General features: G+C 35.6%; 1 protein-coding gene across 6 annotated transcripts in view; it reads right to left on the bottom strand.

The window, feature by feature from the left end:
• Positions 1–27,096, bottom strand: part of COL12A1 (collagen type XII alpha 1 chain) — a 121,740-nt gene that overhangs the window by 68,525 nt on the left and 26,119 nt on the right. For 4 of the 6 annotated variants that reach the window (XM_032275495.1, XM_032275493.1, XM_032275497.1 and 1 more), the window contains 10 exons: positions 25,755–26,027; positions 23,137–23,409; positions 13,351–13,623; positions 6,118–6,384; positions 5,219–5,411; positions 3,975–4,096; positions 1,884–2,033; positions 1,682–1,801; positions 1,418–1,582; positions 698–844 (listed from right to left, as the gene is read on the bottom strand). In XM_032275495.1, the coding sequence (XP_032131386.1) occupies positions 698–844; positions 1,418–1,582; positions 1,682–1,801; positions 1,884–2,033; positions 3,975–4,096; positions 5,219–5,411; positions 6,118–6,384; positions 13,351–13,623; positions 23,137–23,409; positions 25,755–26,027 (1,983 nt within the window). The remainder of the gene's footprint in view (positions 1–697; positions 845–1,417; positions 1,583–1,681; positions 1,802–1,883; positions 2,034–3,974; positions 4,097–5,218; positions 5,412–6,117; positions 6,385–13,350; positions 13,624–23,136; positions 23,410–25,754; positions 26,028–27,096) is intronic. The other 2 variants (XM_032275498.1, XM_032275499.1) reach the window with 2 other exon arrangements.

The following is a 27,096-nucleotide window of genomic DNA, read 5'->3' as shown; positions in this document are numbered from 1 at the left end:
AAACAGAGATTATATAATTTCTAAGTGTCTAAACTGTAAAACTGTAGCTTCTCTTTATATTTAGGGATTATAAGTATAAAGTACCAAATCAGATCATCTACAGTTGAGGCAGATCAGATATAAAGACCCCTCTTTTATTCCTGCTCACATTAAGAAATAAAAAAAATTAAAAAAAAAAAAAGGTACCAAAACTGAGGAAAACAAGAGTCTGGGAACAACCATCCAACAGCAATGTAGTAACTAAATAGATTGAAGATGCTTTGCAAGAGAAAAGGTGTATGCCAGAAAAGAAAGCATGTCTCTTTCCCTCTCTTCCTACCCCCTTCCCATTTATATGTATGTTGTGTAAGAAAGGGCAGAGGAATGCAGGATATAAATTAAATGTATCCTCAAATAAGCTAGAAGTCATTTTCTGGAGAGGTGCCATCACAAGAAACAATTTAAAAAAAAAAATCAAGATCTAAAGTTGATTCTCAACTGGGGACAGATTTTTTCCGCAGAAGACATTAGTCAACAACTGAAGATCTTTATAGTTGCTACAATTTAGGGGATGCTACTGGCATGCAACCAGCAGAGGCCCTTGACACTGCTAAATATCTTACAATGCACAAAATAATTCCCCCCTTCACCTAAAAAATAGTTATTTGGCCCAAAATACAAACAGTGCTGAGGGTGAGAAACTCTGGGCTAACCTTACCTGGACCTTTGACACTGTTACACAAATTAATGGTGAGATCATCCACTATCCTGGAGAGTGACTCAAAATCTGCCACATTGTATGCGTGGGTATCATCAGGATCAGTTGCAATCATCTTTAACTCAACTTCATCAGCATTTTTAATACCTTCAAAAGTGGATATATACAAATTAAAAATACTTCTCAGAAAAAAACTAATGGAGTAAAGCAAATGATTTATGGCTGTCTTAATTCATGGCTGCTTTTGGCCAACTATGAAGGTTTAATAATTTATTAACCAAAGCAAACATATTATTTTTCTCAACAGAAACAAATAAAGGATAATAAAAACTGAAGGCTCTTTTAAATTAGCTTCTTCTAAATATATCTAGCATCAATTTCCCACCAAAAAGTGTCTCTTCAGTGTTTTTTCTGGAATGTAAAATAATAGATATCAAAAATAAACATGGTTCTGTGGAAACCAAGTAGGAGTTTTTCTGAATCCTATTAATAGAACATTTTTCTTCTTGATCCATTAATTTTCTTTTAAGAAACCATGTAGTTTTGTCCCATTATAAGGGAAAAGAAAAAATGAATCAACTTCTTGGAACATCATTTTGATAAATTATTTAATTGGGAAAATGGTGGTTTTTTTAATGCTTCAGATAAAACTTCTAACTATGAAAAATATCCTCAGCACATTTGTAACCCCAGGGTGTCACTGTCCTTTTCAGTGCATACCAATAGCAAACAGCTCCACTCCCTCATCCTTAAGTTTCTTTGAAGGTGCCTCAACATCATCTTGTGATTTTCCATCAGTAATGAGCACACCAATTTTTCGAGCTCGAGGTCTCATGCCAGCTTGGGTCCTGAAGCTCTGCTGGCGAATGAAATTCAAAGCCATGCCTAGTGGAATTTTTAAAAGAGAATCAGTCACATCACCATTCAGCCACAAACCTTGACCAGAAGCAAGAGCTGAAAGAGTATCAGACAGTCCTTACTCACCTGTGAGAGTATTGCCTCCTTTGTAGGGTAAGTTTGCCACAGCTTGCAACAAGCTCTTCTTGTCTCTGTGAGTATTTAACTGCCACTCTGTCCTGGGATCTCCACTATACTGAGCAAGGGCTAAAATGACACCACTGGCATTAGTGCATGTGAAAGAGCAAAATGAAAATGTCTAAATGGCTTCAATATTGTCAGAACCTACCAATTTGTACTCTTTTAGGGCCAATGTCAAAGACTTCTACAATGCGAGAAATGAAACTCCTCACAGTTCTAAAATTTGCCCGGCCAATGCTCCACGATCCATCCACCAGCAACACAATGTCAGCCTCAGCTCTGGTGAGACACTCCATCCCTGACACGGCAATCATGAATGAGACAAGACAGTAAGAAGAAAATTGTTGGCAGGGGTACTTCCTTGTCATACCTCTGCCACTCCCTGGATGTTCAGTGTTGCCTTTTTCAATACTATAGTTTAGCTCAGTGATGTGGAAAATGAGACTCTGAAAATATGTCCATCTGATTTAGTAACCTCAATTAACAGTCATAAGAATCATCAATTCCTCCAAAGATTATTTCAGTGGCCAATCTTTCCTTTATCTGTGACCCTATTTCCTGCCCTCTTTCATAGAATCTGGAGACTTGAATTAAGCCATTGTTGAAAATTTAATGGGCTCACAAACTCAAAGGCTGAAATAAGCAAATAAATGAGAAGGTATAGCTGTCTAACTATAAATTACTAACAACTTTAATAAAAGTTTAATGTAATCAACCTATTAGGTGTTACATTCTTCTGCAATATTTAATGATCATAGCAGACAAGAATGAGGTGGACTGATAAAACATGTAATCTGAAGAAAGGTTTTTGTGAGCTAAAAGTTATCTTTTCAAATAGCTAAGCTGTTAGGTAACTACTGCATATATATGAAGGATTAGAAACCTCACTTTTAAAATTATGCCTTTTTGAAGTAAAGATACACTTTTAAACCCTGACATATTATTATTTAGTTATTAATCATTTAACCTTACGATCTACTATGAATAAAAATCCAGTAAATATAGATGGTTACGTTTGCACATTTAAAGAATCAAGAAAGAAGGAAAACAATTTAGAAAAGTATGCAAACAAATATACAAATTGAGAGCTGTAGAGACAAGCACAAACATTGATACAAAGAAAAAGCTTTGGAAAGAGAAAATAATCCCAACATCCTCAGTGTACAAGCTACAAAATAAAAATATAAGTCAGTTAATATCATCATAAGAGAAACAATAGAACATTAATGCAAAACAGTAAGACTTGACACTTGATTTTGTCCAGATCCATTTTTTTTAATGTTCTCTTTTCCAAGAGTTTATATTACCAGCTATAAATTTTCCAATTCATTACAAGGTTAGCATTTGATCTTTATATTTCAAAAAAATCATTGGGAAAAAAATAATGCTCATCACATTATAAAATATAAATGTATCACTTACATATTATATATTATATCAGGACTAAGGATTCCCAAATACTATCCCAAGTATGTAAGCCCTTGCAAGCCTACTCCTGCTCTGCCCAGATGTACTCGTTTTTTAGCAATAATGAAAAATATCAGAAGTAAGCTCTGTCAACCACTTCCAGCTCCAACAATGTTAAAAACTAGCTTTATGTTCATAAAGGCTGTAATTGTGGCAGGGACAGAAAAATATAAGGGGCTTATGTTACCATTTTGCTTCTCAAGTCATAGTTGCTCACCTATTTATGTAACCTAACTCTGCTTACCCAGCCCAAATAAATCATTTCTGCAATGACTTTAACAAAGAAAAACTGCATCTTAGTCACTAAAAATAGAAAAAGGTACAATATCTATGTTTAATAAAAACTAATATTTAAATAATAGAGCTTAATTATGCAATAATGCATAATTTAAAATTTAATATTCAAATGCATGAATCATTTTAATGCATAATTTAAATTATGCATTATTACATAATTTAAAATTATTATATTAGTAATTTAATTACTAATCATTAATACATTAGAAATTACATATTGCATTACTCTTTAAATAATAGATTATATAATAATTTAAGTATGAAATAATATAATGCTGATAAAAGAAGTATAAACAAATACTGTCAAAAAGCATGCTTGACTGGACGTTTGAAGTTTTGCTAAGTACGTAGATTATTGAAATAAATTTTAGTGTAAAATTTGTATCGTCATTTTTCATTGTATGCTACCCCAACAGTTCACATTTGAAAGTTTCCTAATGTTGTTTTCCTTGGGGAATGTAACTCAATTTCTTACCAGAAGATAAAATTGGCATTACAGTTGTGTCGGAAAGGGTTGTCATTTCTTGTCCAACAAGCGGTGAGCTTTCTCCTCCATCAAACATTCCAAAAACATTTACTTTATAGGTGGTACCAGCCCTGAAATGTTAAAAGTATTATAGCCTGTGAGAACCATGGGCTCAAGTGGTAGCACTTTTGTTTTGCTTTGTTAAAGACATTCATCTTGATTTACAAGCTTTCACTATGAAGAGCTTATAGTGTACAACATTATAAGAGAAGAAAAATAATTTCTGTCACTTTGTCACTTATGCTTACCCTGAGAGGTGTCAAGAGACATTAGACAGCAAGCATTCCAGAGAACACTAGGAATTCACAGCACTGGTTTCTATCCTGCTTTTCTAGCAGAGGCAGAGTCTCTACCCTGCCTTTCCTACACATCAGGGAAGGGTCAGGCTCTTTATTCTTACTGGTTTTAAGCAATGGGCTTTAAGAAATAATTTAAGTGCTGTACCTTGCAAGGTAACATAAGGCAATGCCTCACACATTGCCTGACACATAGTAAGCTCAACAAGTTTTATCATCCCTACCCTGGTAAAAGTAAATCACAAGTGTTTCTACAGATTTCAATAGTCTTGAATGAATGACTGAAAAAACAGACTTTCCAAAAGGCTACACACAGAGGTTCATTCTTTTCACTGTAATGAATGTAGGGTGCTGTTCAAACTGAAACTTCCTTGTTTTTCACTGCATAGCCGGGAGCTGGACCTTTCACGAGCCCAGCCTTGCCCTCTCCTGCCAGCTGGCACCCAAGAGGTCCTGCCTTCATTCTCCTGTATGGCACACTGGAAGGGGATTCACACCAGTATCTCAGCATGAGTCCCTCAAACTTTCCACAAGGCACAGGAACCCCCACACTTCCACATGGCTACATTTCCAGTGAAATTATGTAATAAGAATGTTAATTTTTTAAAAGCAGGTTGATATTGAAAACACCAATTCTGATCACTTAATAACAAACAAATATTATTAAAACATTACAAAAAATCCTGCTCAGGCCTAAATTCTCTTGCTGACCCATGAATCCTAACTTCAACTCTAGCAGCACCAAGCATAAGAAAGCAGCTTTAGCTGACTTTAAATACTCCGCTGGCAAACAGACATATAAGTGACGTTTGTATAAAGCCTACTAATTTACATAAGATATTCCATCTTTTAAACAAATTAACTCCATCTTTTGATACAAACATAGTTAATTCCTACCTAAGTTCCTCCAAAACAACTGTGTTGTCATAAGGTCCAACCACTAACTCCCCCAGTCTTCTGTCATCTCCCGTAGGGTGGAATGTGACCTTATAACCCTTCACTTCCCCAGGCGCAGGCTCCCAAGTCACTCGGAAGCTTGACATGGTTGGGTCAGATGTTTTCAGGTTTCTGGGAGACTTAAATCGAGAAGCTGTAAAGACAAAAAGATTTTTAAAATATTATCAGTAAGACTAGGCTTTGAGTTTTTATTAGCTCCACAAAAATGTATATCCATAAAAAGGGTTTAAATCTGGTAGCAGAAGATATCATGTTCCATAGAAGTCCTGATAACACAGTGCTACCTAAACAGACATATAAGTAACTCCCACAATTCAGATTCGATTTGTCTAAGAATATTAATATGTAGAATCATTTTACCAGAAACTAGTTTGGTAAAAATGATATGTTAATTAGACATTGTCTAATAATTATAATTTAACTTACTACAGAATCAGTTTTAAACATTTACAAATGAAGTAGACATACTGCAGTCATCTTTTAAAACATTACCTACTCTCCCCCTCAAAACATAATTTTTTTATTATTATTATACTTTAAGTTCTGGGTTACATGTGCAGAACATGCAGGTTTGTTACATAGGTATACATGTGCCATGGTGGTTTGCTTCATCCATCACCCCATCATCTACTTCAGGTATTTCTCCTAATGTTAGCCCTCCCCAAACCCCACTCCCTGCTATCCCTCCCCTAGCCCCCAACCCCGCAATAGGCCCCGGTATGTGATGTTCCCCTCCTTGTGTCCATGTGTTTTCATTGTTCAACACCCTCTTATGAGTAAGAACATGAGGTGTTTGATTTTCTGTTCCTGTGTCACAAAACATAATTATTATTTTGTACCTGTTGTTCCTGATCCTTGCCTAAGCTTTCCTTCTCCTGTCTTATAAATCGGAAGAACTGTGATGTCATACGTGGTCTGGGGCTGAAGTCGCTTTAACACTGTTGAAGTGACTGTGGGCGGCACCTTAGCAACCATTTGTCTCCCTCCCCCACGGGGGCGATAGACAACACGGTAGTTGACGACTTTCCCTGGTGCTGGTTTCCACGTAACTCTCATTGTGTTTTCTGTTTCTTCATCCACTTTCAGGGTTTTGGAATCTTGAGATACTGTGAGATAAAGGGAAGATTAAACTGTATACCCTGTTGAAAAAAATATATGTCCACCCTCTCATTAATGTGAAAAGAAACTCCCTGTGGCTTCCTAAATATGTACACTGTTCCATTTCCTGCTATTGTAATCTCTCATAAATTCATGATGGCGTGTGAGCCTAGTCTCATCAAGATCTCAATAAGATGTTTTTGTTTTATCTAGCTAATACTAAAAAATGGAAGTTCATATTACAGAGATTTCCTATTTGCCTTCTAAAGACTTGAGTAAAGAAAACATCCGTTTCCGGAGATAAGGTTTTAGAATTTTTATTATATTTCCATCTGTAAAGAATTTATCCAGTAATAAAGCTGTGGAGAATACTAAAAATTATGAATGCAGGGTTGCACATTCTACTTGGACTTTTTCAGAAAAAGTTGCAATCTATAAATGACTAGCCAGAGTGACTGGCTTATGATTGTCATGCACATCTCAGACAATGAGCACAAAAGAATAGGAATGTCTAATATTTCAAAATATCTCAGGGGCTCTCAAGATAAACTGGTATATGCTGAATGTTTCAGAAAGCACTATCTGTAAACAGTGTTTGCTTAATATGCAAAAAATAATATGTAATTATTAAATTGTCTTTTACTAATATTTCACAATAACTATATGAAATAAGTGACCAACATCCACAAATAACCTACAATATCCTATTCTTATACATAGAGTTCATAAGTAGGTTCATTTTGTTTAGTTCAATAATCAGTGTTCAAAAGGCCATAAACATGTTCTATAGAAAAAGATTAAGCTAAATGAAATTCAAAATCAGCCAAGAATCTTTCCTGATTTTAAGATAACTTTTCATGTTCAAGTGATCAAGAACCATTTGAAACAACTAAGAAACCTGAAAACAAAAATACTAAGAAAAATAAAACATAATAATTTTCAGACACTGGATATCAGTTGGCTCAGGACACTGATCCCTATGAAAGATGAGGAAAAAAGGGGAATAGGTTCTGTGATTGCCCAGCTATTGCTTGGAATTTCCAGGGAAGAAAGGGGAATCCAGCTGGAGCCTGATGGCCTCCCTTAACTGACAAGATGCTGTTCCGAGTCTGGAGAGCTCAAAGCAACCAGAACTTGAAGAGAGTACTGTGAAGGAGAGAGTGCCACAGACAAAATACTTGAGTCTTCAACCTAGGATAATCAATGCATATGTGTGAAAAAACCATCCAAAACCAGAGAAAGAACCAGCCCAAAGGAGCCCAGGGAACAATTTCCTGAGCTCACACAGGCTTACAAACGTTCCCACTACCCAGAAAAGAAAACCTCACAACTCTAGGGACATCATGTAGGACATTTAGTAGGTGAAGGTCTCAAGAACGAGGCAAAATTAGTCCTAAACTGAAACAGTGTAAAAGCAAATGTCGGATCAAACTATTTCCAAGTAACTTAATTGTATTCCAGAATAAAACTTAAGAATATTTATAATAACATAAAAATATCTAGCACCCAAGCAAATAAAATTCACAAAATCTGACATCTAATAAAAGTTACAAGCCGTGCCAAAAAGAAAAAATTATAATTTGAATCATGGATTGAAGATCTCCCACCACTAAATGCAGATGTTGAAGTCTTAACCTTCAATATGATGATATTTAAACATGAGGCCTTTGTGGAGAAAATTTGGGTTTAATAAGGTCTTAAGAGTGAGGTCTTACCCTGACTGGATTGGTGTCTTTATAAGAAAAATAGTAGACACCAAAGAGCTCTCTCTCTCTTTCCACATTCATGGCCTGAAAAAAGGCCATATGAGGACATAAAGAAAAGTGACCGCACACCAGGAAGAGAGCCCTCATCAGAAATCAAATGCTACCAGACCTTAATTTTGAACTTTCCAGCCTCCAAAACTGCGAGAAAATAACTTTCTGTTATTAAAGCCACTCAGCCAACCGTATTACCTTTTGTTATCACAGCACAAACTAAGACAACACGTAAGAAGAAGAGAAATCAATCAATAGAAGCAGAACTAGTAATGACATATATTACAGAATTAGACAAAAAAGATGTAAAACAGTTATTATACTATATTTTATATGTAACACTGGTAGAGGAAAGATTAAGCCTTTTATGTAAAAATATGGAATATATAAAAAATACTCAAATCAAACTTCTAGAGACAAAAATAATATCTAAAATAAAAATTACACAGGATAGTATTTACAGCAGACTAGAAAATGTAAAGAAAAAGATTAGTGAACTTGATGGCATAATAGGACATGAAACACAAGGAAAGAAAAAAATTTTTTAATGAACAGAGTATCGTTGAGCTGTGTGATAACTTCAAGCAGACTAATCTATGTGTCATTAATTGGAGTACCTGAATAAAGTGAGGGTGTAATAAATAAAATATTTGAAAAAATGATGGGATGGATTTGTTCAAATTTTATAAAAATTATAAACTCACAGATCCAAGAAGTTCAGTGAACCCCAAACCCAAGAAACATGAAGAAAACCATACCAAGACACATCATAATTAAATTGCTTAAAATCAGTAATAAAAACAAAATCTTTAAAGCAGCCATATATTTTTAAAAAGACATAATATGTATAGAGGACAAAGAAAAGAATGATAAAGTAGGTAAATTCAATATATGGTTATGATGGTTATGAATTATACTTCTGTGAGAGTAAAAAATGTAATTTCAAACAAGATTATATTAGCTGCAATTTTTATTTTTGGGTTTAAAGAAACTAAGAGAAATCTCAGCAAAGTCCATCACTTTCTGGGAATATTAAAATGTGTTTAGATTAATCATAAATTCTATATTATTATTCTCCAGGTAAGTGAACTATTAAAAGGAAAAAAACTTTATATATAGCATATATTATTATATGAAAATATATATTATATAAACATACATATATGTACTTTCAAACCAAAAAATCTAAAGAAATAATAGTGTATAGAAAAATAATCTATTTGGATTATTAGCATTACCAATTGTCACGAATATCAAGTAAGTTGATGAGTGTCTAACAGTCTTCTAGAAGGGGTTGTGTTAAAATGTGTTTTCTCATCTTTTGTTTCATCTCTCAAATGTTTACTCAGTGGAACAAGACATTCTCTCTCTCACAAAATTTTTTAACCAATTTCACACAGCTCAGAATTTAGAAAAATAAAAACTTAAATCTTATGAATGTTGATCTAAAAAGAAATGCAAGTTTCAAAAAAGGGATACCAAGCTTTAAAATGTTTCAAAATTTAAACTTGTTAATAACAGCTAAATTAATACCTCATACCTTGATATGCTGTAATAACCTCACTTATATTCTCGCCTTTTAATTAACTCTTTAAAATAAAGAAACTGAAATTAAACACAGTACAGCATATCTCATCCTAGTTTTAATGGGAAACTGGATTTTAGGGAGGGAAAAAAAAAATCCTTGTTGGTTTCCCATAACCAAAGAGCAAGAATTTTACACCATCGATAGAATACCACCTACCATTAAATGCTGTTACACCTTCTCACATTGTAAGTTATTTTCATGCTTTAGTAACTATCACAAGACACTTTTAAACATCCACTGTACCACTGCTAAGCCAGCTGCCATAAATTGGAAAATCAATAGAAAATGTCCCTTCTGCTGGTTTTCTAAACCCAATTCATGGTTTTCATTGTATCAACTGTCTGTGTACCATGTCTCTGAGTTTCAGGTGAAAGCAATCCTAAAGACATTTCCAAAATGACCTCTTGGAAGCATATGTGAAACTTTAGGAGCATGGCCTAGGGGTCCTGCTGAGTTACCCACACCTTAGGATTCATCTATCACCTAAATAGCAGATCTCACTCAGATTTCTGAAAATACTTTCTATACAACAACAACAAAATGATGATAGAACCAAGAAAGATCCATGACTTCTTTCTTATTTACTTAGACACTTGAGCAGTTTTCACAGACAGTTGTCCTTTGCTATCTATGGGAGGTTGGTTTCAGGATCTTCCATAGATATCAAAATCCTATCATGTTCAAGTTTCTGATATAAAATGGCATAGTATTTGGATATAACATATGCATATCCTCCCTAATACAGTAAGTCCTCACCTAACATTGTTAAATAATTTCTTGGAAACCGCAACTTTAAATGACCGACATAAGGAAACCAATTTTCCAGAAGTTAACTGATATAAACAAGAGTTAAGTTCCTATGCCATATTTCTGATCACGAAAACATCACCAAACTCCTCAATAAAAAACAAAATGCTTCTCATATGAAACACTGATATACATGTCAGCTATATATACATTTAAGAAAGATTAATAAAAACAAATAACATAATTATTCACCCATTTATTCCAGTTCATGGTCACAGTGGCCAGAGCCTGTCTAAGTAGCTCAGAGTGAAAGGGAGGACCCTATCCTGGGCACCAACAGTCATTAAGGCTGGGACCATGTGGAAGTGCCAATTCACTTAACGTGCGCAACTTTGAGATGTGGGCAGTAACTAGAGTACCTGGAGGAAATCCACACAGAGATGGAGAGTATTTGCAAACTCCACACAGATAGTGACCTCCACCAGGAATCCATTCTGTTTTCTCATCAATGTTATAATATTATTCAAGAACTTGTTGAACTTTAAATCATTTCTAATTTACTTATAATACAATGTAAATGTCATATAAATTATTATTATACTGGATTTTACTAGTATTACTATTTATTGTAGTATTGTTATTTGTTACTGCTTTTTTAAAAATATTGTCTATTAGCAGTTAGTTACTTTTGTGCATGAGGAACCTGAGAATATGGAGGACCAACTGTGACCTAAAAATGAACGTTTTATTCCTGCCAAGTCTGCTCTTTGTTCGAAAGAGGCTTTCTGTTCATTAACCTTTAAATTGATCAATTAGCCAAGAAATACAGTGAAAATTTCTTAGATGCTCCTCTTCTGAGATACAGAAGTTTATTTTGTTTCTGCCACCATATTTGCTTTCGGCGACAACAAAGCTCATGTAGACATTTTAAATTCCAAATAATCATCTGAAGTCTCCAACTTTTTGGAAAAAGACAAAATGGAGAATAATTTTTAGAGAAAAATATTCCCTCTAAATACATATACTTTTATAATTTCTCAGCCACATGAATTGTATCTTTACTCCTACAAATAAATTTAGTTCTATGTGTCACGTATGGCCTAAGTTTACAATACAGCTTTTCTTTATAACAAGTGAATTTCCTTAAAAAAAGAAAATGAATTTCTACCAGGTTCTTAAACTACATCAGCCAATATATACCAGACACAAGATTTTATTTACTACCATAGAAATCAATCATGTGGCTATCTGAGAAATATGCCTTCTCACATATTTAAATTTCCTATAAAGAAATTAATTTTTGCCGGGCGCGGTGGCTCACGCCTGTAATCCCAGCACTTTGGGAGGCCGAGGCGGGTGGATCACGAGGTCAAGAGATCGAGACCATCCTGGTCAACATGGTGAAACCCCGTCTCTACTAAAAATACAAAAATCAGCTGGGCATGGTGGCACGTGCCTGTAATCCCAGCTACTCAGGAGGCTGAGGCAGGAGAATTGCCTGAACCCAGGAGGCAGAGGTTGCGGTGAGCCAAGATCGCGCCATTGCACTCCAGCCTGGGTAACGAGAGCGAAACTCCGTCTCAAAAAAAAAAAAAAAAAAGAAATTAATTTTTTAAAATCTGGTGAATTAAGATAGAAATTTAAACTTGAACATCCAACTGAGCTTGCAAATAATAAAAAGAAAATGAACTTAGACACAAAAATTTTAGTTCAAGGACAACTTAAAATCAGGATATAGGACTTAACTGAAATTGCTCAGGGTACTTCTCCCTCTCTCTTCCTTTGCCAGAAAAATCACCAAATTCCTCTACTTCTTTCTTATAGAAGGAAATTCATGAATGCCCATTCTTTCTCCTTTTCCTAAAACCTTCCCAAAACAAAAAGATTAAAGTTTTCTCCTACAAACACGTAGAAATGTCCATGCTTAACAAATGATGTCTTGATCTGGCTTGGTTTCAATTGTTTTTAACAGATTTTATATTGTTTTAGACCAGTTTTGGCACAGAGATTGAGCAGAAGGTACAGAGATTTATCATGTACCCTTCCCACCTCCACACACGTACACCCCCATTATCAATGTCCTTCACCAAAGTGGTACATTTGTTACAATTGCTGAACCTACACTGATACATCATTATCACTTAAACAAATAATCTTTTAGGAGAGTGAATTAAGATATCCTGACACATCCTTCACCAGCTAGGTGATTATGATAGGTCATTCATAATTATTTACCAAAAAAAAGAACATTAGTGAGATTGAGGTAAATCTGAGCGACCAGAAAATTCAGTGGGCTTTTGATTTGACCTTACCAAATATAATAGAAATAAAGTAATAAAAATAGAAACTAAGATAAATCTTGGTAGTACAATAATCATACCAATAGCCACCCATCATTTATTAATCATTTCTAAGTGGCTAGGCACTATGCTTGACGCTTTGTATATTGTTTTTTATACAACCCTTACAACTCTAAGAGACAAGATTTATTACCTGCATTCTACAGATTAGGAAACAGGTTCAAAGAAGCTTAAGTAACTTGACAAAGATCATGTAGCTATACAAATGTGCCTGAATTCTCTTTGCTTCATAGCTTCTGGTCTTGTTACTAGTTGAGTATCCTATCTAGTCGATCATCGCACCAGAAAAAGAAAAAAAGACAAATATGGGTAATTGAAAGAGACTCAATATTTCAAAATTTGATACATTTTTAGATACTAACCTACTCTGAATTTAAACCAAATTCTTTAAAAGTCCTAATTCCTCAGTCTTCATTCATCATGTAAAGAAAAAAATTCAAGTGATTAAATTGCATGTCACTTGAGCTGATAACTATTGGGTAGCACCAGCACACACCCAAACACACCCGTGATGTTACCTACATTCAGTTGTGGCATCTCCAGTCAAAGGTTCTCCTTCTCCACTGCTGTAAGTGGCAAATACCGAAATTCTGTATTTGGTCTCTGGCTGCAGATTTTCTATCATAGTATGAATGGCATCTTCAGGCAGATTTTTCTCTCCAGTGTCAACATCATCATAAAGTGATTTCCATGAGACCCTGTAACCGCGAACCATTCCTGGAGCAGATGTCCAATAAGCCCCAATTGATGTGTCAGTGATGTCTTTAGTAACTAAATCTTGAGGAGAACCACGTTCTAGAACAGAAATTAAAAGAGAATCTTTTTTAAAAATGTCTGGTAGGTATTTAAATATTAATATTCGTTGATCCTGGTAGAGATTCTGACTTGCTGGACTCAAACACAATTTGTCTAAAATTGCCCATTTCTTCTTTCTGAGTTGTCCATCCCATTCTACTAGTGGAAAAGATTGATGCAATAATATTTTAGAATTATATTTGATTCCTACCTCTTAGCCTTGCCCCCATATGCCTAGTAAGATTGTAAGGTCCTTTAGGACAAGAATGGCATACAAATTTGAAGGAGTACTTGTCTTTTAAAAAATTTTTCAAAGGAAAAATGTATCTAAGCCCAAAGATTTTATCATATTTCAGTCTGCCTTGTGACATGGCCCATTGTTCACAAAGATCTTCCCTACCATGATCTTTTCCTCTCTGATCTACTTTAAATAAACTCAGTTTCAATGCATGATCTACAACAACTGCAACAATCTTATATTACTTACAACACTTAATTCCAACAACTGTTTCCTAGTGAAACTTTTATTTGCTCATGCAGTTTAAACAGTAGCAGTGCAGCCGGGTGTGGTGGCTCATGCCTGTAATCCCAGCACTTTGGGAGGCCTAGGCGGGCAGATCACGAGGTCAGGAGTTAGAGACCAGCCTGACCAAGATGGTGAAACTCTGTCTCTACTAAAAATACAAAAATTAGTTGGTCATGGTGGCACACACCTGTAATCTCAACTACTTGGGAGGCTGAGGCAAGAGAATCACTTGAACCCGGTAGGCGGAGGTTGTGGTGAGCCAAGATCAGGCTTCTACACTCCAGCCTCAGCAACAGAGTAAAACTCTGTCTCAAAAAAAAAAAAAAAAAGGGAGCAGTGCAAACTTTCAATATAGCTTAACCCTAACAAAACTAAAAACCACCAATTCCTCTGGAAAACTTAAAAGTGATTAGTCACCAAAATAAAACATACCACTTGTTCTAGCTGATCAAAAACGTCTGCTACTAAATTTTGGCTCTTTCATTCAAACAACAACAAAAAAAAATACAACCCAAGTGGAAAAACATGGAAACCTCAACTTAATAGGAGGCACAGATGTCTTTCAATAAAACCCTCACTTTCCATATTTTACACGTAAGGTAAAAATATGGGCCACTTAATATTGGCTACCTTTACTAGGGTTTATGCCACAATATGACATAAATACAAAACTATCTGCTTCCCAGCATACATTTTGCAAGTAATTGTTGTATATTCGTGCAAATGATATACAATGCTCTTACAAGAATTTTGAAAACTATCATTTCACTTAACTTGAAGAGTAAAAATGAATATCTTAAAACTACTCATAATTTAGCAATTATATTTCAGCACAAAAAGTAAAGGTAACCATGAATGAAAAAGAAATCTAGGTGGACAAAAATCTATCATATATGGTTGGATTTAGAGGAAAAAAATAAATTAAACAGAAGCTCGGCAGCCTAACAGACCCCAAGACCAAATGGAAAATTCTATAAATAACTTCAACTGCTGACAGCACATCTCATCTCTAGAAGGAAATTAGCTACATATTTCACTGCAACCAAGAATACTTATTTTTAAGAGCACATTGAATGTTGTCCCTCAGCTCTTGAGGATAATTCCCATCTGAAAGTCTTCTTTAGCTGTCTTTGCTATGTAAATGGTCATACACATTTATATTTTCTCTACATGGAATATAAAAGTACAATTTAAAACTGTTTGTTTTATTTAGTTTGGTTCTGGGTTTCCGTTTTGTTTTTCATTTGTTTTGATAATCTATATCCCAACAACTAGTCTCTAAGTTTTAAATGTACAGCACATTTTTCCTTTGCTTGATACACACCATTTTCAAATATATGCCTTTTCTACTAAATTTCCTAAATTGTAGTCAGGAACAGCTGTTGTGAAATGACTTGCTTGAAAGCAATTTTGAATTTAAACGGGCTGCATTAATGACGTTTCAAAAACGTATTAGACCAATAAGGTTAACTAGAATGTGGAAATTATCTTCTAAATTAACGCTGGGGTAATTTTAAAACAATTTCAGCTTTATTTTTCCCAAAGGTTTTTCTTCTCAACCTATTTTTCTTTCTACAGCACTAAATTTGTGACATTGTTTATTTCCATGACAACAGACATCAATCTCATAAACACAGGCTAATTATTTCACTGTGAGAAAAATAATAGGAAGATAATTGTGGTTGAAGCAAAAATACATTCACAAAGGTATTTCTGGGCTTAAAACAAAAGGATCTAAGATCACAAGACATGTCTCCCCATGGATTTTAATAAACTATTTTAACACTCTCAAGACCTGTAAAGCTAAACCAAAATACTAGTAAAATGCAATAAAGACCTTTGCCAAGGTTTATCAATATTTTGAAAATAATCTACAAAAGCACTTTTTAAGATGCAAATTAAAAATCAACTAAAAAATATTTTTAAGTTCTAACTAACGGCATGACAACACTATTTTGAGTGAACAGTGAATAAGTTCTCAATCTTCTCAATTTCACAGAAAAGTCCAGTAAAAACCATAATTTCTGCCTGTGGTATTTGAAGGCACTATTTGCAGGCACTGTCGTTACAACATTCAGTGTTAGTGACAAAGCAATATAGACTCCAAAGAAAGAAAAAAGGTAGTTCAATCCAGACGCCACAGTAGAGAAGACAAACTGCTTCATATGAGCTTCTCACATGTTAATCAATCAGTTTGATAAGACTATTCCTGAGTATTAAATCTATACTATTCTCAAACACATTGATAATTTTTTTATTTTTTTAGGGAGGAGGGCTGAGTAGTCTATCGGTTACATTACAGTTAGAAATTTTGAGAATAAGATGTACTCACGGCAAGTAAAAGCCCTTGAATTTTTAAAACATAAGATCTTGGATTGGCCAAACATCAGATTACCAAAAAATGAAGCAAGTGGACTGCACCCTGTGATACAGTTGGCAGGATGGAAGCTGGCAAGCGGCCTAGCTGGTCTTGGGGCCAGGTGTGCAACCATCTGAGCAGGTCACCAATATGCTGTGTCACCTCCTGGGACCCTGGGGCCCTCAGCAGCAAAATAGCTTGACTGGACCAGAACCGATACCTGAAAAGCCAAAGACTGGACCCTACCCAAATCAATTAAACTGGAATATTTGGGGATGCACCTAAGTACTGGTGCTTTCTAAACAAATCTGCCCTGTGATTCTAAAACCTCTACAATTCTTTATTCTTTCCCCCTTTTTGATTTTCTTTCTACTTCTCCTCTCTGAGGTCTACAGTAGCATTTATTTGGGAGGTGTGCTGGGTGAGTATGGGAGGGAACCTCATATCTGCTTTCACAAAGAAATGGTTTTTCTTCAAAATAAAGACAGGTGTAGTAAAAGTAAACTAGTCAGAATCATTACACACATGATGCTCTGTAGGACTGCTGGATGGTTTGTATTGTGTGTGGTTATATTGCCAGGTACAGAAAATCACTCCTTTAGGTGGCAAAATAAACTCAAGGCTGACCCTCAGAGAACAGAGAAGATGATTTAAGCTCTGCATCACATCATCTATCCATGGACACATGTGGGATAGTCACTAGTCTCTTCTCCCCTCCATTTTGTCTCAACAGGAAATGGCTCTGAACATGCATATGCTTCTTATTGAAGAGTTGAGTGCATTTTCACATCAATGAAGTTCTAAGTGTTACCTCGAAAGGCATTTGCTGGGTTCAATATATTGCTGTTTTTGTCCTGAATCTAAGGAGCTCCAGACATCAGTAACTACAGGAAGAAATGATCTGACTTGTTTTAGTTTAGTTTGGTTATAGTGGGTTTAGGCAAGAGTCCTTTTTTAGAGTACCTAAGAGGTAATAGGAAAGAGAGAGGGAGAAGGAAGTAAAGATGTCAGCAGACCAGTCTATAGGCCATCTCCAGGAGAGATTACTGCTCTTCAAAAGGGGAAGGCATAGAAACAGTGGCAGTGAACAGAAAGCAACTCGAGTAGACTTTTTGCCATGTGGTCACTACCTTTCCCTGAACCAGGATCCACTTCTGCTCTAGCAGCAGCTCCCTCCCTTCTGAGGTCCTCCTCTTCCTTCTGTGTCCCAAGATTTATAAATATGTGTCTTATGGTACTGGGGTCTGTGCAGGTTCTTTACCTATGTGGCATCATTTTGAATAATATTTAATCTTAGTACTTGCTCTCTTCTGTTCTGGATATATGCCTGTGCTCTCTTTATTAATTTTATCTCTGGTAATAGAAATTCTGGCAATCATTTCAAACAAGTCATCATCTATAATGATGATATTCCTTTATTTTTATTCCTTTGATTCTATCTTGAGTTTTCCCTTATACCGTATTATTCCTAGTATAGTACCAGCATAGGTATAAATGTCATAAGTTTAAAGGTATAAAACTCTATCAGGTTTTGAAATTTGGCTACTCAGCATTTTTGTCCTTATTATAAAACATATTTACATCTATACAAAGCCATTTTTCTGGTGTGTGCTCACCTATGTTTCTATGCTGCTATTGTGGGAAGTAATTCAGACAGGTCTCCTTCTCATGATCTGAATATCTTGAAGGGGTTTATTCCTACACTGCTTTTTTCCACATATCAAGCCAAAAAACTAATGCCTCATTTAAGTATCTTTCCTATGTTTCCTTACCCCTTTTCCATTTGCTTTCTGAAAAGCAAATTATCATCCAATTCAAATATAACACAAATTAGCCAATGATGATAAATGAAAAATTAATCATCATGAAATAAAACTGTATTTCATCTTACAGATTGTTCCAGCCAGCTTTCATTGACTTTCATATACCACTTTCAAAAATAGAAGTTAAATTGAGAACGTAATGTAAACTCTCCTCTAAATCAATTTGTCTTTTCCGTTAGAGCTCAACTCAAAAGTCATCCAACTTTCCACAGCAATACAGAAGACCTGCTTCTGGACAATGCTCATGTGGAAATACATTTGATTTACAACCAATGAATTACAGCCACTATTCCAAAGGACAAAGTTCACTATTGATAAGTTAATTCAGTTACCTTCAGCTATACACAGTTTTTTAAAACATCTTAATAATTAAATTACCATTCAATTTCAAAGCCTGCTTGAGCAAAAAACTATTTCTTCCATAATTATTGCCTCTCCACATTGCTTTCAATTTTTATCTGACAAGCAATTAATTCACAGAAAAAGGAAATACAAATTACTGTTTGGTGACTGTTCTAAAGTTCCCTGGCAACATCAGAGTTATTATACCCAGAATGTATGATTTTTCAAATTATGAGACAGCAGTAAGTCAGGGAAAACACAAAGGCCTTGTTTAGTCCATCTTTAAAGGGCCCATGTTACTCAACATCATGCAGAATTCCTGAGATGTGCTAAAAACCTCATTGTAACAAAATGTCAACTGAATACACTTAGTTTGATCTGTAGGAAGCCATTCATATCTAGGACACTGGCAGGTTGCTACAGCAACCGAAACAAAGGAAATTCTAAAAAGTCACATTTTCCGTAGCCAAAAAACAACATTCAAAAATTTAACAAGAAAACTCATTATTCTCAAACTGAAATTCTCATTCATTTGTGATAAATCTCTGAATTAAAATGGGCATTATTTACTGAGAGGTTTATAAAAACAGATTTTCCTCCAGGTACTAACAGTGACAATTAAAGATTTTTTTCAAAACTTAAAGTGCAATGACATATACAGTAGTGTTTTCGTAATTACATTGTCTAACTGCTGTAACAACAACAACAACAACAGGGGGAAAAGCAATGTAAATCAAACCTAATGACTTGTGCTCACATTCCTCTGAAGTTTAGATCTGAAATAGGAATAAGCACGGCCTTTGTGATTCTATTGCATACAGTACTACAGCCAACCATGAACTTCCCCAACGCCAATGCTAATAAATCTCTCTTCCAGCAATAGGGGAATTTTCTGATCATTGGCTGCATTTCAAAAAAAGTACTAGGAAACAGATTCAAGTTAGGGATGACTGTAGACCACACTACATATTTTTTAAAAATACAAAAAAAACAACAACTTTCTTTCCTATTGAATTGAAAGCTATAATGCACTTGAGGTAATCTGTAAGATGTCCAACCTACAGAATGCTCTTGCCGGCTGACACCATGCCTCTGGACAAAAGAAACATTCCTTCAAGTTCTGCTCTTACCACCTCCTCTCCCAAGAGAAAAACAAATTAGAAAAACAGCAGCCCTCAAAAGCAGTTGCCTGGCTCTGTTTCTGGGCTTTCCACTCCCTGCATTTACCATCATATCCTATTCCTGTATATGGTATGTGAATTTGGCTAAGTTAATACAATAAAATGAAATGGAATAACCAGGAGCAAAAATCTTCTATTATTTTCATTTAGTCACAACTATGCTTTCACATTTTTGTCAAGTTTACCACACATAATGCAATGGGATAAATATGTTAATCAGTCTGGCAGCCCCTTTGGTAATCCTTCACTGCAGTAAAGCATTTTACTGCAAATGAACAAAATGTCCATTGTAAATTATTAGAATTTAGTTAGGATTAGCTGTATTTTTTAAGCAAACTTGCAAATTATCTAGCTTTCCTTCTTCTGAGGAAATAAGAAACAATAGTTTTTAAAATTCGTTTTACTACATATTTTCCTTAGAAATTGTTTCTGATCAAAGACACGTACGTGTGTGTATACTCACACATGCACACAAGTTGGTAGATTTTTGATACCACTTGTGCCGATCTATAATATTATAAACAATATAGCAATACATCTGGCTTACAAAAATCACAGCCTAGTAGAATGTGCTTCCTAAAATTAAAAAGTATCTTTTGTTAAATAAAATTTTTAATATATTATTCTTGGCAAAAATGCCTTAATTTTTAGAGTTGAGAAGATTTTTATGGAGCATAAATATATCTTTAAAAGCAAGAAAGCACAAATGAATACCAGAAGGTTAAAAGACACAACCAGAAGAAAAACTATTAAATTATTTCCAAGATACTCCTTATAAAGAATAAATTTTTGGTGGATCACAAGGTCAGGCATTTGAGACCAGCCTGGCCAACATAGTGAAAACCTGTCTCTACTAAAAAATTAGCTGGGCATGGTGGCGGGTGTCTGAGGTCCCAGCTACTCGAGAGGCTGAGACAGGACAATTGCTTGAACCTGGGAGACGGAGGTTGCAGTGAGCTGAGATCGCGCGAGTGCACTCCAGCATTGGCAACAGTGCAAGACTGTCTCAAAAAAAGAAAGAAAAAAAAAAAAGAAGAAAATTTCACAAATACATAATATATCTATCCTGTAAAACAGAGTGAAAGTTTGTCCTCTAAAAAAATCATATGATCAACTGATGTTAAAAGTTTGTGGAAAGCATATGAGAAACAGAAATTCAAATGTCCAAAGAAAAGGACAAATATCTCCAAAACTCTGGATGTTGCCCCAGGTTATAAAGATCACATGCTTTTGTTGTTTGGATTATATCTGTGTACTTAAGGCAATTTCTGTTTCTACTTATTTTTTTCAAAACTTTTGTGTCACCAATTATATTTGAAATACTAAAGCTATGCAGTTGACAATATGGGTTTGCACTGTGAGGGTCCACTTATATGCAGATTTATTTCAACCAAACGCAGATGAAAAATATAGTATTCCCAGGATGTGAAACCCACCTATATGAAGGGGGCAATCTTTTCACATACATGGGTTTCCTCTGGCCAACTGTGGGACTTGAGTATGAGAGGACTTTGGTATATCCAGATTTTGGTATATACAGGAGTCTTGGAACCAATCCCACCACAACCCTGAGTATACCAAGAGATAATTGTGCTTTTAGATACCAGATCTAAAGTTAATAAGCTATTTCCTCTTGATGAATTTTATATATATATAGTAGTATTTTACAGTTTCCAATGAGTTTCACTTACATTTTCCCATTTGATCTCAACAATAACTCTGGGAGGAAAGAGGGAGGATAATCATCCCCTCTTTACAGATGAATAAACTAAGGCTTAGAGGGGTTAAAGGTTCACTCCAGGTCACACAGCTAAGTAGTACAACCAGGTCTTTTCTGATTGTAGGTACTTTACATACCGGTATTTAATCTTTTATTTAAATCTTTTTCTAGAAACAGATTTCATGGACTATGGGAATTTAACTCTTGTTCACTTTTTTTTTTTTTTTTGAGACAGAGTTTCACTCCTGATGCCAAGGCTGCAGTGCAATGGCACAATCTCGGCTCACTGCAACCTCTGCCTCCCAAATTCAAGTGATTCTCCCGCCTCAGTTTCCCAAGTATCTGGGATTACAGGCACCACCACACCCAGCTAATTTTTTGTATTTACTAGAGATGAGGTTTCACCATGTTGGCCAGACTGGTCCCAAACTCCTGACCTCAGGTGATCCACCCGCCTCGGTCTCCCAAAGTGTTGGGATTACAGACATAAGCTACCGTGCCAGCAATCACTATTATTTTGATTAGATGTTTTTAATTTATTTGTTTTTCATTCTTAAGTCTTAAAGTTTCTAAGAACTGCCTATTGTATGCCTTGTCTTGCTAATTACAATATCTACAACCTTCCAAGCTCCTGGATCCATCAACTTTGATGGATATTTTGTTTAGTCACTGTAATTTCATATTACAAGATACTTCAGATTCATTTTCTTCCTATAATCATTTAAAATAAGTCATATAAAATATGATGATAAAGGAAGGGAAGCTATTGCTGATCGTCCATGTAGGCCCCAACTATAATACTGAGTCAACATCAAAGGATTTTTAGCATTACAATCCATTCTCACTGCGGTTCAAATAAATGTGTATTTTCTTTCCCTTACATTATTTACTTACTAGCTATGGAGAGTTAAACCTAAGCTGCAATTATATCTCAAAAGATCCTAAAAAATGTAAAGCCTCTGACAATTAACTCTAGAGAACCAACGAAACTGCTCCAGTCTTGTTGATGCTTCTTACTAAGTACTTTATCACAGTCACTTTGAACATCTAATGCAGAACTGAATTTCAGAAACCACTTATAAAATAAATAGAAACTTGGGTTCTTACATTTCTTGAGATTTTACACATGGCAAATGAAAAGAGCACTTGAATGGAAGTCAGAAAATGGCTCTTATCTGGACCTGAAAGATAGAACTAGCTGCATAAACTTGGGCAATCCAAACCCTCTTCCTTCATAGATGTTTCCCAAGGTCTCTTCCCACTCTGAATGTCATACACCTATTCTCCTATTAACCAATTCATGGAACCGTAAACACAATTCTTTGGCCTATTATGAATTCAACTCCCCAAGGCACTTCTTCCTAATCAAATTTAATTTCTTCAGTTGCTTACATTCTACATCTCTGAATAACAGACAGCTTTATGGTTATTTTTCAATATACATCCTTTTTAAGAGAAAGGATTGCACACTTCTAGATTCATTCTCTGAAAACATTTTAAGCTTCTTAGAGGCAGAGCCACAAACAAGTTTGCAGATTTTCAGAAAATATGATAGTAATTACCTTCAAGTGTTGTTCCTTCACCAAAGAGGGCATCTCCAGCCCCAGACGCATACAAGGCTGTCACAGATAAGGCGTATTGTGTCCCTTCCTTCAATCCCTGCAGCACCGTACTGGTTTTATCTCCCCTCACAGTGACCTCTTGAGTTTCACCCCCTGCCACCGGGGTATATGTGACGAGATACTGTTTCACTTTTCCGGGTGCCCCACTCCAAGATAATTTCATAGTAGATGTCGTTGGGTCAGACACTCTTAAGTCTCTTGGATTCCCTCTAACTTCATTAAAAAATGACAACATCATCAAAACCCATTATTTAATAAAAATGACTTGAAAAACACTTTAACCTTATATATGCATGTGTATGACATCAAATTTATATCCTGGGTGAGACAATGAAATTTTAACTGTTGGCTAGCCAACAAAGCTTAGACATCTCTAAATCAGACCTTATATGTTAGTAGAAACAAAGGGAAGAATATCCAATTCCCTTTCTGTGTTTACAAAGATTAAAATCTTCCATGTAAAATCTTTCATGTTAGAATATTTCCTGTAAAATAGTTTCCTATATTTCCCTAAATGTGGAAGAAAGCTCTGTAAAGTGTATACACATTGATTAGTATTACAATGCAGATTTTCATTCCTCTAAGAAACCTTCAGTAAAATAATCAGTATGATGCTATGAACATCTAAAGGTAACACCCAGGAACTAGTTCTGATATAATAAAAATGATAATTATAAACATAATGCTGTCACTGGGGGAAAAAAAAAAGTAAGAGAAAAAACAGCCTAAGTGAGACCCAGCCTTTGGTACAAATCCCCAGGGACCACCCGTCCTTTTGCAGCTGTGAGGTATGCTATTTCATGACTTTCCTTGTAGATTGATCATGTCCTCTTTGAAGGGTCCTAAGGAGTCCAGCCCTATTGTTGCTCTCCACTGAGCACATAAAAACCAGCCAGTTTTACTCCAGAAAATAGAAAGATAAAGAGTTATTGGATCACATTATGGTGCCCAGCACAAACAGCCCTAGCTCCTCAGCAAGAGAGAAAGACAATGAAGTAATCACACTTCACCAATGGAAGAGAGGAGGAAGAAAGCAGGTAAAAAGAGAAAGCCTCTGTAGCAGAAGAGGCTAATGAGCTAGGTTGCAGAGAGAAGAGAGGAGAGTGAAGTAGTGGGAGCAGGAGGAGTGATGCAGTGGAAGGGAGGGACATTGATGCAGTGGGAAGGAGGGAGAGAGATGCAGTGGGAGGAGGGAGACAGATGCAGTGGGAGGAGGGAGACAGATGCAGTGGGAGGAGGGAGAGTGATGCAGTGGGAGGAGGGAGACAGATGCAGTGGGAGGAGGGAGAGAGATACAGTGGGAGGAGGGAGACAGATGCAGTGGGAGGAGGGAGAGAGATGCAGTGGGAGGAGGGAGACAGATGTAGTGGGAGGAGGGAGAGTGATGCAGTGGGAGGAGGGAGAGGAAGGCAGTGGGAGTGGGGAGAGTGATGCAGAGGGAGGGAGGTTGGTGGGATGGAGAAGGGTGATGCAGACCAAGCTATAATGGATACTCCTTGTAAATGTCTGCAGTAGGGCAGTAAAATCCAAAAACTCATTTATTAGCTATGTGGTCTTGAGTTATTATTTAATTTCCTCAGCCTCGATTCTCTTATAAAGCTGAGATGATAATAATAATAACATAAAGTCTATGCAGGGATTAAACAATATATATCAAAAGCCTTTTATACATAACCTGACACCAGACAGGTACTCAGTAACTTTTCATTATTGATAAAGTGTTCTTATCATCATTACTGCTATTTTTAAAACATTACAGCTAGGAAATAAAATGGAAAATTATGAATGCCTTATGTTTCACCAATGAAATCACATATTAAACATTAATAATTTCAACAAATATCAGGATGTATCCTGGGATCCTAATCATTGCATTTAAAGGAAAATAAGTTAATGATTAAAAATTTTTCTGAAGAAGTAAATCTTCTATTTCAATGGTGCATAGCAATTTGATTTTTAATTCCTAGTCATCCTTCAATTTACACTAAAACATTTAATATTATTTTTAAAAGAATATTGAGGCTGTATCATAGCATTTACACTCTGTTGACACAAAGTTGGGTGCAGTAGCTCACACCTATAATCCCAGTACTTTGGGAGATCAAGGCAGGTTGATCACCCGAGGTCAGGAGTTTGAGACCAGCCTGGCCAACATGGTAAAACCCTGTCTCTACTAAAAATACAAAAATTAGCTGGATGTGGTTTCGTGTGCCTGTAGTCCCAGCTACTTGGGAGGCTGAGGCAGGAGAATCGCTTGAACCCGGGAGGCGATGGTTGCAGTGAGCCGAGATCAATCCATTGCACTCCAGCCTGGGCAACAGAGGGAGACTCCGCCTCAAAAATAATTAATTAATTAATTAATTAAATTTTTTTGACACAGTATATACTATCATGATTAAGTGAAAAAAAAAAAATTAAGTCTAAAAGGACTATGGTCTAACATACTGAAATAATTGAAACAAAGCGTCTCATGAGTTTTTCATCTGGACAGTTGTCCCAATTTTCTCCTCTAATCTAAGAGTTTGATTGTCACAATATGATAAGCATATTTCCTCTACCTTCTTCAGTGGCTGCATTTCCAGTTAATGGAGAACCAGGTCCTGAGAAATATTCAGGAATTACAGATACTTCATACTTTGTGTCTGGAATCAAGTTCTCCAGCGTTCTTCTCCTCTGATTGGGTGGGGTAGTAACTTCTCTGCTTTCTCCACCAGCAACTGGTCTATATATAATTCGATATCTTAAAACTCTCCCTGGAGCTTGAGTCCAAGTAATTTTAAAACTATCTGTAGTCTCATCTGTCACCTTTAGGTTTCGAGGTGCTCCTTTTACTGAAATTAAAAAAGAAAAACAGATGTTAAAACATAAATTGACTGACTTTATAAGAAAAATACAAAAACTAGTTTTTTGTTATTAATTATCCCATTTCTCTAAATAAATCCATGAGCAATTGATTTGCAAACATCCTGGTTTCTGTATTCATTTAGACAGAGATTAACTAAATTCTGAAGCAGCAAATATGTATTCTATAATATCCAGAAACTATGTACTGTTAATTTTTTAATTAAATAAAGATGTATATAATAGTAAACTTTTAAAATAATATTCTATCAAATGCTAAATTTATACTGCTATAAACTTCAAGAATAAAAATAATTCATTTCTTTGAACATAAGCAGCTGAGACTTTCACTTTTACTACATTTTCTCACAAAACTAGGAAAATGACACCTAACACCCAACTCTACATATCTACCCACCCAACAAAACTGTCTTATCCAGTCAGTCCCACACTAGCTTTTTATCTGTATAGTCACTTGACTTGGAGAATAACTGGACCACACATGGGATGGAACAAGCAGAGAATACGTACTTACTGAATGCTCATTAGAGCTACATCTTGAAGCTAAGGTGCGCTATGGGTAACACTCACAGACTTATAATTTTAAATGTATTTTTCATTAAGTCCAGATGAGAGCATCATTTGGTTTTGTGTTTAGTAAACATGTTTAAATGACCTTCTTGTTCAATGGGGCCAACTGTCTCTATGGACAACATATTCAGGAAAGATGAACTACAGGTCATTGTCTTCTTTTCATTTTCATCCCATTGTCCACTGGGATGAAAGCCTAGTACAACATGCCTGGCATGTATCTCACAGACATTTAGAAACTTAAAAATTCAATGCATCAATAGATCACTCCAGGGAGAAAGAAAGGAAGTACATCTCTCTAGAAGAGAAAGGAAGGAAGTATATCTCTCCAGGAAAGAAAGAAATAGTAGTTGGCCGACTTACACCCATGATTCATTTTGTATTGGAAGGAAAAAGATTAAACAAGTCAGAATAAATCAGCAGATAGACTGATGGGTTGGAATCCTAGCTCTGAAGCTTAATAGATTA

Source organism: Sapajus apella, unplaced genomic scaffold (genome assembly GCF_009761245.1).
Source record: "Sapajus apella isolate SASKATOON/1434 unplaced genomic scaffold, GSC_monkey_1.0 scaffold6, whole genome shotgun sequence".
Lineage (NCBI taxonomy): Eukaryota > Metazoa > Chordata > Mammalia > Primates > Cebidae > Sapajus > Sapajus apella.
The sequence above is the reverse complement of the archived record's forward strand: the minus strand, read 5'-3'. Positions and strand labels throughout refer to the sequence as shown.